Raw genomic sequence first — 13,684 nt, 5'->3', positions numbered from 1 at the left:
ATTAAATTTTTTTCTTCTGTAGTAACTCCCAATCTTCCAAAGTTTTTATCTGGGTTATATATACTTTTATATACAACAGTATAGATTTAAAAGAAATGAATTCTGATTTTTATTGGATAATATATTTACACAGTAATTGCTTAATTTTTTAAATACCAATAATGTAATCATTTAACATTTCCTAGATACTAGTGGGTTTTATTTGTTTGTGTTAATAGTGTTCAAGGTACATTTTCTATTTGACTTAAAGCTTAATGTTAAATTTTTACTCATTAAATAGAAATTTTGTTTTACATTATAAAATATTTTTTAAAATAATTTATCCCTGGCAGTTTATTCAGCTAGATGGATGGTTAGATGTTTTGTGTGTTTTCATGTAAACATTCTTCCTGTTTTTGTTTTTAAGTAGAGCACAAGAAACTGAATACAAAATATTTCATAAAAATGGATGTGCAATATTACTGATCATAGTACAGAAAGTGAAAAGGTACTATTGTAGCCACCTATATGTTACATTTTTTAAAAATTATAGTTATAAAATGAAGTTCCTTGAATTTTCTATTTTTTTAATTTTTACTTATTTTTTTAATTTAATTTAAATATTTTTTGGCCATGCTGTGTGGCTTACAGAATCTTGATTCCCTGACCAGGGATCAGAGCTGGGCCCATGGCAGTGAAAGTGCCAAGTCCTAACCACTGGACTGCCAGGAACTCCTCTGGGTTTTTTGTTGTTGTGGTTTTTAGATTTACCAAATAAGCTGATTGTTAAAAAACAGAAAATTTTGTGATTTCAGCTCTGAGCATGGTAAATACTAATGGTAGGAAAATGGGATATGACAGTCTGCTCTGAATATTTTCTTAGATTTCCACTTTGACAAGGTTAGCATTTTTTCATTAAGGCAGAATTGATCTTCTTTTGGGTAAGTATTTAGACTCTCGAAACTGCTACAGATGGCAGAATTTTCAGTACTCGGTACTTTAAAAACAAAAACATTATGGCCCATTCTGATATTCCTTTTTCTTTTTTAACTTAAAATTTTCAAAAGTTAGATCTCACAGTAAATATTTCTCAAATCCTTCCAATGGGATTCATTTTGTACACGTGTTTCTGATGAGGTCACTGCTTGTTGTTATGATACAGAAAAGCCTGTGTCTATTTTAGGCATTTACTGTACATTTCTCCCGAGAAAAGAGTGAGATCGTGTCATCTCATGCTCCCCATCCGCAGGTCACTTCCTGTAGAAATATGGACTAACTTAAACCTCGTGAGTACTGATCTGAGCATCTCTTGCAGCCTCTAGTTATAAGAAACACACCCTGGGAATTTATAATAGCTGTTGAATAGAAGGCGGGAAATGAATTTTTATTTCCTGAATTTGTGTGTGCATTATCTGAGTATTTCATAAAACTTTAATTCTGATTCCTTGATAATACTCCTTCTAGAAGGAAGAATGGAGTAACTTTTCAGTTATTGTTAATAAAAGCCTGGGGTCTTTAGCTTGGCCATAATAGCCTTGACCTCCAAAGAATTCCTTAATAGTATTTAAGATTTACATAGCTGTAAATGGTATCATACCATCTGACAACTTTTAGAAAATAGTAGTTCTCTTTGTTTAGTATAACATGTTTTAAAAGCCTAATACAGTGCTTTCCATTCTTGTCTGTTGATACTTGGCTTTCTACTTTCTTGCAAAAACATTGATCTTGATACCTACCATTACTTTTCAAATACGGGATAAGAATATATGGGATCTTATTTTAGTTTTAATTAGTTTTTTGTGTTTTGTTTTGTTTTGTTTTTAATATATTTCTCTTCAAAGGTTAGGTGGGCTTTGTTCTTACAGAAGTTAATAAAAAGTACTGAAAATGCAATACTACAGGTATCACTCACTTAATGAAATAGACATTTTCAGCAAGTTTATTATGTGGATTTCTGTTGTTCTGGTTTTTAATTGGTTTACATTATCAAATAGAATCTTAAATGAAACAAAACTTTAAAAATTACATTTAAAAGGTTTCTTAAACTTTCTAATAAAATATTAACCATATTACTAATAGTATGGCCAGTATATTGCCATTTTGCTTTTATTGACTGGAGCAATATTGATTCTTTTTAACCTACAAATAGATAAGTCAGTTTTAATATTTAACAGGGTACTCAGAATATTAATATGAAATAGCATATTATCAAAATGTCACAAAATTTTAATGCCAAAATAAAAGTAATAGGAAATGTCTAAATTTCAGGGGAACCATTCCCAGTAGCTTTGTGTATGTTTATCTTAAAAGAAGTAGGAAGGTGTTTAACTTAAGCTGTTTGTCAGCTTCAAATCACCTTACCATATATAATTCAAAGGTAGTAATAAATTTGTTTCTTCCTGCTTGTTTTTTTTTTAACTAATAGATTATGTTTTCTAGATTTCATTAGCCTAATATTGTCTCTGTAATTTATTAGAATGTTTTCAGTTAAAAGAATGTAATAGGACCAGAGCTGGTAAAGGAACAATAGCTAAAAAACCTGTGGATTATATATCGATTATTTTCTTTACGTTAATGGTTCGCTGACAGTGAGGCAGTGTGTTCATTGAGCTAGCTTTTTACTGGGCGAGGGAGTCCCAGCTGTAGTAAGCTCAGACTCTTCAGGAACAAGATGATGTCATTCTTTCACTTAAATTTTAGTGTGTCACGTTCCATAGGTGAGTCTGTATCTGGAAATGAATTTTAGTTAAGTGAGAAATACCTGTTGTTTGCTTCCTATCATTGTTTATTAACATGTACAAAGCACAATTAAAACTTAATTATGGATAATTAAAAATTTATCCCTAGTAATAATTACAAATATGTATTATAATATTTTTAAGTTTTCATATATGGGGTTTTTTCAGCCTCTAATTGAGGAATTTGAGACTTGGAAGAGTGTTCATAAATTTAGGTACTCAGTTTATATTTTTAGACATAGAACTTTATTTTTTTAGAAAGCTTTGATGCTTAAGTTTGATACCCAGTTTTAGGCTTTCAAAGTTTAATAAAAAGCAAATTTTTTTCTTAAAATTTCCACAGAGTAATTAATAAAAACTATTTTGAGTAATGCAGAGTATTTTGTTGGCTTGTGCTGCTTAGCGGCCTTTTGTTGATAAACTCCTAATATTACTGTACAGACATTTAGCTAATACAGATATTTAGGTTTAAAATAAAGAATTATTAAATTAGGGATATGATCAGAATTCTGATGTCAGGTTCACGTTTGCTTTAGAATGTAATTTAAATATACAATGTAATTTAAATATCTTTAGTTTGACTTTTTCACTTAGAAAAATGAGATTCAAGAGACTTTATCCTTAATTAAGCCAGGCCATGCACAAATCTATTCCAAATAAAATATTTAAACTGATCTGGTTTCATAGTTTTCTTCTCTTTCCTTTTATCAAGAATATATGCATGAAAAGAACCTTTTAAAACATCTTCCTGACACCCTGTTCAGCACATTCAATTTTTATTGTTTTGGTATTGGCTGATTCTTACAAAATTGTTGATCCCTTTCTAGTTTTATATGTATGTATGTAGCATTAAAAGCACTTAAGAGAAATGGAGACTATATAATCATTAAAAAATTATTAAAGGAGTTATTAAACCAAACTTTTGCTTCATTTATCTTAGTTGATAATAGATTCAATTTGAGCATCTCTTTGTGAAACATCTGGCTATTTCTGCAGTATTAATATAGTGGTTTAAAGGAGTACAATTTGAGTTAGCTAATGATCTGACATTATAGAAGGGGAAAGAACCTGTGAGACTAAATTCCAATTAGTAAACAATGTAGTACCACAGCATTTTTGTTCCTGAAAGTACTTTACTAATATTAGTGTGCTGATTATATTTCAAAGCCTTTCTAAAAATAATGTACTTGACCTGCTAGTATTTGATAGAAAGTATTAACAGTTAAGATCCTTAGACATTTTTGCATGTAAGTTTTCACTGAATTTAAAGGCCAATTGAATAAATGTAGGTTGATGAAAGGTAATTCTATGAAATTTGTGTAGCAGCTAATCTTAAATATTTCAGAAGCATTATATTATGAAAACCCTGTTTTGTATAGATGAGGCAATCTTCATAAATTTCCATCATCAAGATTGCATTTCATGTGCTATTTTTCCGTAGCTCTAGGAAGATAGCAAGTAAAAGATACGCACTAGCCTAGAAACATAGAAGAGATCTTAATTTACTACCTGAAATGAGCCACCTTAGGGGACCACCCTTCCACACTGATAGTTAATACATAGTACTTTAGTTTTAAAGTATAATAAAACTACCTTCTACCTTCAGTTTCTCTCTTCAGTGTCTCAAAGTGAAAGGGAAGTTCTGATTTGTAACTTTTTGTATGTTTAAGTTTTTGTATGTTTTTAAGTGGATGAAAAAATAGATCTGCCCTTTTTAACTCTTTAACAGAAACCATATCTCTGTGATACCATTATTTTAACAGTATTAATAAGTGTATGGTTACATAAAGTATTCATAAGGCCAAACAATAATTCTTTCGTCATATAGTCAACTTAAGATCAAATATTGGTAAATGCTGACGTTTATGTAGACTCCATTTTGAACATAGTGATTTGTGATGTTAGTTGGACCCCAAGTAGCTGTTGTAGAGTTTGCATGCTAAAAAGCCCTAGAATACACAAAATTTCTATGTGTCTGCAAAAATGGGTTTCTAAATTTAGAGAGTAGAGGGTGCCCAGAGGGTATTCTGAATGTATTGGAAGATGAATTATATATAATCAGATTTTGTTCTTAAAAAATTTTTTAGTTATGAGTCAGAATTTGAGACTAAATTGAAAATAAAGTATAAATGTTCATGGTTGTGAATGGATTTGTAAAACAAAAGTGTAAAGCATCCATCAGTTTATAGGTAAATATTTATATGCATTTTTTAAAATATAGACTTACATAAAGTTTTAAAAAACCTTGAGGTTAATAGTGTGTTCTTCATTTTTACCAGAGTTCATTTTAAACATGTTTGTTTAGGTTTTACCGCAATCACAGCGACCAACCCCATTTGGCTTATAAAGACTCGATTACAGCTCGATGCAAGGTATGTTAATTCATTAAAGTTGGCTTCAACAAAATTTTTTCTATAAATTTATATCAGTGAGATTTCAGTGCCAGGTATCCAACCATGTTTTTGCCCTCATTTGCTGCTGAATTTGTTTTATTTGGTTTTGAAACTTAGGTGTACCATCAGATGCAAAAGTGATGTTAATTGCAGGTATGAGAATTTCTAGGAAAGAAAGTATATTATGCATTGTGTTTTTCAGTAAAAGAAGAAAAAGGACCTCTTGATCTAGCTTGAGCAGTGATACTTTCATTCACCCCATGTTTGATTATAATCAACCCTTCTAAATACCTAAATTAACTAACTACATGATCAGTGAGTCTAGACTGAGTCTTTGAAGATCATTGCTCAAACTCAAGAACCTTGTACAGCAGAGTGTTCTAGCATGGAATTTAGCTCTCATGTATTCATGAACTTCATCTGTTACCCCAGTCACTTTATGGCAGCAAGATTCATTCATTCAGTGTATCTGTAATGAACAGGTACTGGTAGGTTCTAGAGATATCTCTGGAAACAGTGAGGACCAATTTTAGTGGAATAGTCAATGAATGGTTTTTGAACCCATTTTAAGCAGAGGCACTAGTCAGTGCACACCTCACATATCTTTAAGTTTAGTGCCTGTGGCAGGTTCTGGGAACTGAGAGAAAGGCCAGAAGCGGTATAGCTTAGAGTCCTGCCATCTCAGCTCCCATTGGCCTTCAGAATGAAGGATGGGGAGAGGGTAGCACTTTTTTAAGTAGAGAGATGATCCTGTCTGGTGTGTTGTAATAATAATAATCACATTAATAATTTTGAAACTAATTTAACTCTTCAGTCTGGAGTAGGCTTTATATAAAAGATTTTCACTGTTTCTTATATTTTAGGGTTTGGGAAGCCTAGTGTTATATCTTGTAGATTATAAATAAAACTGATCTAAGAAATCTTTTAACAATTATGCCTGCCTAAAGATATGTTTTCTGCATTTTGTCATGTGGAATTGTATGTCACTTGGAGACTTGAAATGTCTAGTCGTTGTTTCATCTGGAATAATTTTTAGTGAAACCTTAAGTACAGTGTTATGGCAAGACTCAAAGTTTATTTTGAAGTCAGAGAACTGAAAGGTAGTGGTAGATAAGATAACCCAAAGGTTAAAAAGTATGAGATGCCAGTCTGTATTGTACTATTATAAACTACCAGGGGAATGTATGCTTCAGTATTTAGAGGGTGGATTTAGGTGAAAAGTAATAGTAAAGCCAGCACAATTTTTTAGGCTTAGGAGTAGGGTTAATGAAAGGTTGATTTGAAGGTGTGCTGCCTTACAACACTGAGACCGAGAATAGGACGGATATGTTTGCATGTTATCCTTTAGGACTTAGAGCTCTCTTAACTTTCTTGTAAGAAAGAGTCTGACAGCCGAAACTAATTACAGTTGGTTGCGTGGATCACTCAACCAAGAAGGTATTTATTCAGTACCATTAGTTGAGGATAGTTATTCAAGACAGTTACTAGTTTATAAAGTTGGAGGTTATCTGTAGGTTATCAGGTGGGTGTCTTAGTTGTGATTTTATTTTGTTACATCATAAGCAGATTGTATATAATTTATAAACAGTCAACTTTTCTATTTCTTTCCCTGTGGGTAGAGTTTAAACCCATTTATTACAGATAAAGTTCTATTGAGGGAATCATAGTGAAGGTAATAAATATTTTTATGAACTCAAAATTATATCCAAGAGTAGATGCTGCACCCTTAAGCAGCACTAAGAAAGTTGTCTTGGGCACAGTGCTCAATAAATACTTGATAACTGTAGAAGTCCTCATTCACTATTTACTGAGGTAAAAGAGACAGCCATTACCTTCAAAGGATCATAGAAAATTTAACTTAAATTCACCCAGTGACTTTTGGGGAGAAATTGGGTGGGCTTGGAAGAATCCCTCAGGTGCACTGAAATTACCTTAATTGTACTTCTTAATATTCTGTTGTCAATGGTGTCTCAGTCATTCTTTTTATGTGTTATTAAATGCTAAAGAAATCTTCTCAACTTAGAACTGCATTTAATATAATGTGAGGGGTTTTTATTTTGTTTTTCTCTTGAGCTGCAGTCATGGTGGATTTTGTTGCTTATTCCTACAATACAAACTTCAATGAAACTGGAGATTCAATGTAGTGTGTTTTGCATTCAGTAAAATAAACTACCTTATAAGTTATCTGTCTGATGTGACAGATTTGAGACAAAAGAGTAGGAACTCTAGATGTTTTTAAATTCTCATTTGTACTTCCTCATGAATTAAAGAGGGTTACTCTTGACTATAGTGGCCTCTTCCTGTATATTGTATTTACTTTATTTAAAAACCTGTACTACTTTATGTTAATAAGATTTTTTTCCTTTTTGCTTTTCAGGAACCGTGGGGAAAAGCGAATGGGTGCTTTCGAGTGTGTCCGTAAAGTGTATCAGACAGATGGACTTAGAGGATTTTATAGGGGCATGTCTGCTTCATATGCTGGCATATCAGAGACTGTTATCCATTTTGTTATATATGAAAGTATTAAGCAAAAACTACTGGAATATAAGATTGCTTCTACAATGGAAAATGAAGAAGAGTCTGTAAAAGAAGTGTCCGATTTTGTGGGAATGATGCTAGCTGCCGCCACCTCAAAAACATGTGCCACGAGTATAGCATATCCACACGGTAGGAGGACGGGATGATGTATGTTGTTACTCAGTTGCTCAGTCATGTCCAGCTCTTCGCATGACTCTCAGTCATGTCCAAGTCTTTGTAGCCTGCCAGGCACTGCTTTCCATGGGGTTTCCCAGGCAAGAATACTGTTCAGTTCAGTTCAGTTCAGTCGCTCAGTCGTGTCCGACTCTTTGCAACCCCATGAGTCGCAGCACGCCAGGCCTCCCTGTCCATCACCAACTCCCAGAGTTCACCCAGACTCACGTCCATTGAGTCAGTGATGCCATCCAGCCTGTAGTGGGTTGCAGTTTCCTTCTCTAGGCGATCTTCCCAACCCAGGGCTTGAACCCACATCTCCTGCATTGGCAGGAGAATTCTTCACACTGAGCCACCAGGGAAACCCTGAATGTGTATGAGTAAATCCATTAACTCTGAAATATTTTCCCACTTCAGCCAGTGGCCCATTTATTAGAACATTTTACCATTTTACTGAATTATAGTATAACAATACAGTTCATCATAATGGGGTTTAATATGTATGAGTAGCATAAGGCTTTTTTTCCCCCTAAGATTTGTTTATATTTGTTGCTGCATGAGAGCTTTCCTAGTTGTGGCGAGCAGAGGCTGCTCATGGTTTTGGTGAGCTCAGGGGCTTTTCATTGCGCTGTCTTCCTTGTTGTGGAGCGCAGGCTCTAGGTGCATATGGCTCAGTAGTTGCAGCACGCAGGCTTAGTTGTTCCTTGGCATGTGGAATCTGTCCCGACCAGGGATCAAACCCATGGCCCCTGCATTGGCAGGCAGATTCCTATCCAGTATACCACCAGGCAAGTCCTCTGTTCATCTTTGATACCACCTGTAATCTCTTTCCTGTTCTACCTTTTTTTTTAATCATTCCTGTTCTACCTTTTTTTTTTTAATCACATCTTTTCTCCCTTTTATCTATGTCTAGTATGCAGCAGATACTTTTGTTTATTCTGTCTTCTTTCATAGGTTCCATTCAGGAACCTATGAAATTTTATAATTAATATGCATGATTTTAGCTAGCTAACTTAGGAGTTTGGTGTTGTTAAAATAACTAGTGTCAGTAAGTTACATTTAAAAAAATCACTCCTCGCTTATTCTGAGCTCACGCTTACAATCTAATAAATGAAATGTGCTCAATATTAGGAGGGTATAAAGATATTATTAACATTTTACATAAAATGACTTTTTTTTCCCCCCTATACAGAAGTTGTAAGAACAAGACTGCGTGAAGAGGGAACAAAGTATAGATCCTTTTTTCAGACATTATCTTTGCTTGTTCAAGAAGAAGGCTATGGGTCTCTTTACCGTGGTCTGACAACTCATCTGGTGAGACAGATTCCAAACACAGCCATTATGATGGCCACCTATGAGTTGGTGGTCTACCTGCTCAATGGATAGCACTGCCAAACTGCTCCGCTGTAAAGAGGGAAGACCAAAAGAGAAATTGGACCATGGAGCACCAAAGCCAGCATGGCGGACAGAAGGAAAATAGCGTGGGAACATGGAACTATGCCTAAGTGGAAGTTTGCTTGTAGGAATTAAAGTAATTGTAACCACATTACTTAGTCTTTTTAGTAATGTGGGGGGAAAAAACCGTGGCTGCCTCCAAGAAAAAGCCTTTAGAAGCACTCCTTCCTCAAAATTGCCATTTTCTCTGTCACAGCCACAGGATACTATTGGCATTTTGTTGATTTATGGCAACCAGAGTACAGTGTTTATTCCATGAGCACTTTTCCAGTCTTCTAGACAAAGCCATCCGTAACTATATACTAGAACTATCCAAAGAAAGTATTAACAGTTGTAAATTTCTAACATCCCACTTCTGTATAGTTCCTATGAAATTGGAAAGTAACAATACTAGTATTTACATTTCCTTGAGAGGATTTGGCACTGTATTTTAAAGTTAATTGTTTGGTATTAGTAGTCACTGTTTTTGACAAAAGAAGTAGTATCTAAATATTGTGCTTGCTTTTAGTTTAAAAATGTGTTGGTTTCTACTGCTCACAGGTGTGTTATGTTTAGCCCAGTGTGAACACTAAAATTGCCCAGTGTATCAACTCAAATGGTAATAGATTGGGACAAAATAAGCCAGCAAAATGTTGATTCTTGGCCATTTTGACAACTTGAGCATGTTCTCTTATCTTGTCTAACCTAATGATACATGAATGAATGCAGTGTCTCTTCAGTGACTTACTAATTATGAAGTTGAATTATCACCCATCATACCTAGGTATCATTTTCTTAAAGTGAAAAAAAATGTACTGCTTCTAGATCTTTCTCTGGTTTCACATTAAGAATTTGAACCTTTGGATTATTTCTGGAAGATCTTCATACATTGCATTATTTAGTAGAGAAAATGGTAGTTTTCAGCTTTGCCTTTAAAAGGTGTTTTTCTTCTTAAGGCAACATTATATAAGTATCCAGGGCAGCATAAACATTTATAGAAGAAGGGCCTCTGTTATCTGATTGAGTGGATAGTGATCCTAATTGACTTATAGTTTTATAAATGAACAAACTACTTTGCATAAGAAATTTATTCCATCCTAATTTCTTGAATGGTAAATCATAAAAAAATGCAAGTTAATTCAGATTAAGTGTATTAACAAGAGATAGCTTTTACATTTTGCTGTTGAGATCAACTGCACCTTTTAATACTGTATTATATGTATGGCCCTTGTGAAGATACTTGCTGTAAGTCTATAATATTAAAGACTTTTGCTCATGGTTGTTGCTATACTGGTGTATGAAGCTTATACCATTGAACTTCAGTGTGGTACTCATTTCAGTATACATGAACTGTGCATTGTGTGCAATGGCTTTATCTTAAGAATGACTCTTTGTGAATGCACTTTGTGGCCTTTTGGGAGGTTGGGGGGTAGGGGGTGTGAGTAGGAGAGGATTCCCATGTTGGATTATTTTTTTAAAACGTTGGTTAATGTATTAGGCAGAAACAGTATTCATAACATTTTTTTCTGGGATTTAGGTATATTGTTTGGGGGATCTTTAATATAATAAATGTTTTAAGTATTCTTATGTGTACTCCAGTGCCCCTAACATAAAAAAACGTAGCATGTCATTGCAAGCTTTCTCTGCTATCACCAGTGAAACGCAGTGCCCTGTTAAATTCCTCCACCTTCTTAACTTCCTTGTAATCAACAGTAACTGGATGTTTTTGAGGTGCTTCAATTGGAATTAGTATTCCAGTCTATTTGGAGACCAAAGGCAAATTCAGTTTCATTACCTTTGGGATTATTCATATCTTTTATGGTGAATTTCAGCTTTGACATTTATTGTGAGAAACATGCCAAAAAAAGAAAGCAGTAATAGGGTTTATAACTTAAATCTGTAGTGAAAGTGTCAGCCTATAGTGTTTTGATTTTCAGGTGCCGCTTATACTGCCTAATACAGTGCCATTTGCCTTGTGAAGATCTGTAAACATTAGTTGTATCGAATGTACAAGAGACTCAATAATTTAGTGATCTGAATACCCACAAATGGTTAAGAATGATATGAAAACCAGCAACTAAGGAACATCTTATTTAGTTGTAGCAAATTCATAACAAGTGTCCTTCAAGGATGAACTCATATTCTGTTCCTGTTTGTGTTTGTATTGACCTTGACCTTTTAGTGCATTGTGTTCAGCTTTTAAAAGTGAGTATATTTCTGTGCTGGAAGAAAAGGATCTTAGAGTCTCAGACTTTGTTTCTTTGTGCAACAAATGGAAAGGAGCGATGATGTTTAATTGTTTTGTCCCCCCAAAAGTACAATCTGCTGCAGTTTATGACAGAGATAATTTAACAAAATATATATATATATATATATATAAAATTGTATATAAAGTCTGTCTGAAACATTTCTTGGGAGGTGTTTTTTTTTTGGGGGGGGTGTAGACATTTAAAAAGAAAAAGCATTGAAACTTTTTTTTATTCTGTGTTTTATTTTCATCTATCAGATAACTTTATTACTGTATAAAGGTAGTCAGCACTCTTCAAATTGGTATGTACTTTTATTTGAGAATCTTCTCAGAAAATGGAATTGATCCTTTCAGTTTAAAGCGGTACACACTGAAGAGCATATTCATAGAGCAGCAGATAAAACTCTGGTACTTCTGGCTCACAGAAACAGTTTACTAGATTTCAAAGTGCACATCTGAGAATCACCAACCTGTGATTGTGGGGTACCACACAGTGCTTTTAAATCCAGGGAAAAAAACTGTCACCAAAGCTTGGTTTTCCTTATGTGTGTTACTTTGCGGAACCAATCTTACTAGATGGGACCCCCAAGTAATTGGTTTTTTTAAACTGACACCAAGAGAGAATATCATTTACATTATTTAACTATGTCTCTGTCTCCTAAAACCAAATGCCCATTATGAAATAGCATGGTTATATTAGGACTAGCTGAGTTTGGGTTATTAAGAATAATGAGTGTTTACTCTTTTACTGGAGTATAAATATGTCAGCATTTTTTAGATTGTTTTAGATCACTGAAAATACTGATTTGACCTTGAAAGAATTAAGTGCTAGGAATCAGTTTATCCTGTAATCTTCCGGCATTGTCTGTGCTGTCTTTTGTTGTTTACATGCCCTTCTGCCCAGACTGTTAGTACTATCAGGACCCCTTTGGGGCTGGTGGATGTAATAGTTCAGCCTTTTTCTCTAGTATTGATCATGACTTCAACATTCCTAAGAATACAGATATTTCTAAATGATTTAAATTGGAAAGGGATTTTAATTAAAAGTATTTAATACAGTGTACAGACTTTCAGCTTACACAAATCTCTTCTCCATTGTGCCCTTACATTTCTCAATCTATACTCTGCTTTTTATGCTACTCCTTTTAGAAACTGAAGATTCCTCTTTTACTCGGTTTTTGTGTTAATAAACATTTTGAATGTGTACCCCTGCATATGTGAACATTTAAATTATGACCTGTCAGTTGTAGCTAAACAACTTCAAAGAGTTGATATTCTTTGACCATTTATGTGAGGTTTGCTATTGCATTCCTGTTATGTGGCTGTAAATTATGTGCATTTACTCTGTATTTATGTTGACTAGCTGAATTTTATTTGAGTTGTTAAAATTCAAAAAATTAAAATATACTTATGAAAATCCAATGTCTCATTTTTTAGTTTCATATAATGTATCCTAATATTTGGTATGGTAAGAATATAATCATACTTTCTTATGATTATGTGTAGAGCAAAAGTGCATTGCCTTTTTTTTTTTCCAATTGTTAGTGTCCCACCTGCTAGACTTAGTGATAGATGTCTCTGGCAATTAAAAGGTCAAGTGATCCCACTCTTAGTTCAGGAAGAAATTTCTAGTTTCATCCTTTGAGAAAACTAAGAATATTAAAAATTAAACTCGAAAAGAGCTGGAAACTTGTTAGAATAGCTGAATGAATCCACATGTGGTAGATTGAAGTACATTTGTAAGTGTTTGTAGTGCCTATCCACTTTATGTTTTGTCTGTTTTGGTTTTTTTAGATTTTCCCAAATTGTAGCAACCATCAAACTTCACCTAATTTTTTTGGTAAGGAAACCAGGAAAAATTTGCCATGTTCCTTTTCTCAATTTGCCTAAAGCTGGCATTGTTTAGCCTCCTTACAGTATTCTTTGTGGAAACTGAAATAGTATATAGAGTGAAGATATTGGCAAAATAATGGTTGAAGTTGGTATGACTTAGCTCAAATGTCTCGAGTTTAAATGTGAATGTGTGTTCACTACCAGTTACCAGGAGCTGTGATAGAGGAAGAATCTGAATTTATGATTTTTTTAATATGAATTTATTTATTTTAATTGGAGGTTAATTACTTTACAATATTGGTTTTGCCATACATCAACATGAATCCGCCACAGGTATACACGTGTTCCCCACCCCTAACCCCCCTCCC

General features: G+C 33.8%; 1 protein-coding gene across 2 annotated transcripts in view; it reads left to right on the top strand.

The window, feature by feature from the left end:
- SLC25A36 (solute carrier family 25 member 36) overlaps positions 1–12,900 on the top strand; it is a 36,068-nt gene extending 23,168 nt beyond the window's left edge. For both annotated transcript variants that reach the window (XM_005906448.3, XM_005906446.2), the window contains 3 exons: positions 5,023–5,089; positions 7,488–7,777; positions 8,994–12,900. In XM_005906448.3, coding sequence (XP_005906510.1) covers positions 5,023–5,089; positions 7,488–7,777; positions 8,994–9,187 — 551 coding nt within the window. In that variant the 3' untranslated portion in view covers positions 9,188–12,900. The remainder of the gene's footprint in view (positions 1–5,022; positions 5,090–7,487; positions 7,778–8,993) is intronic.
- Positions 12,901–13,684: the final 784 nt, after the last annotated feature.

The sequence above is a fragment of the Bos mutus genome, chromosome 1 (assembly GCF_027580195.1).
Source record: "Bos mutus isolate GX-2022 chromosome 1, NWIPB_WYAK_1.1, whole genome shotgun sequence".
In the NCBI taxonomy this organism is placed as follows: Eukaryota; Metazoa; Chordata; class Mammalia; order Artiodactyla; family Bovidae; genus Bos; species Bos mutus.
This window is presented reverse-complemented; position numbering and strand designations above follow the sequence as displayed.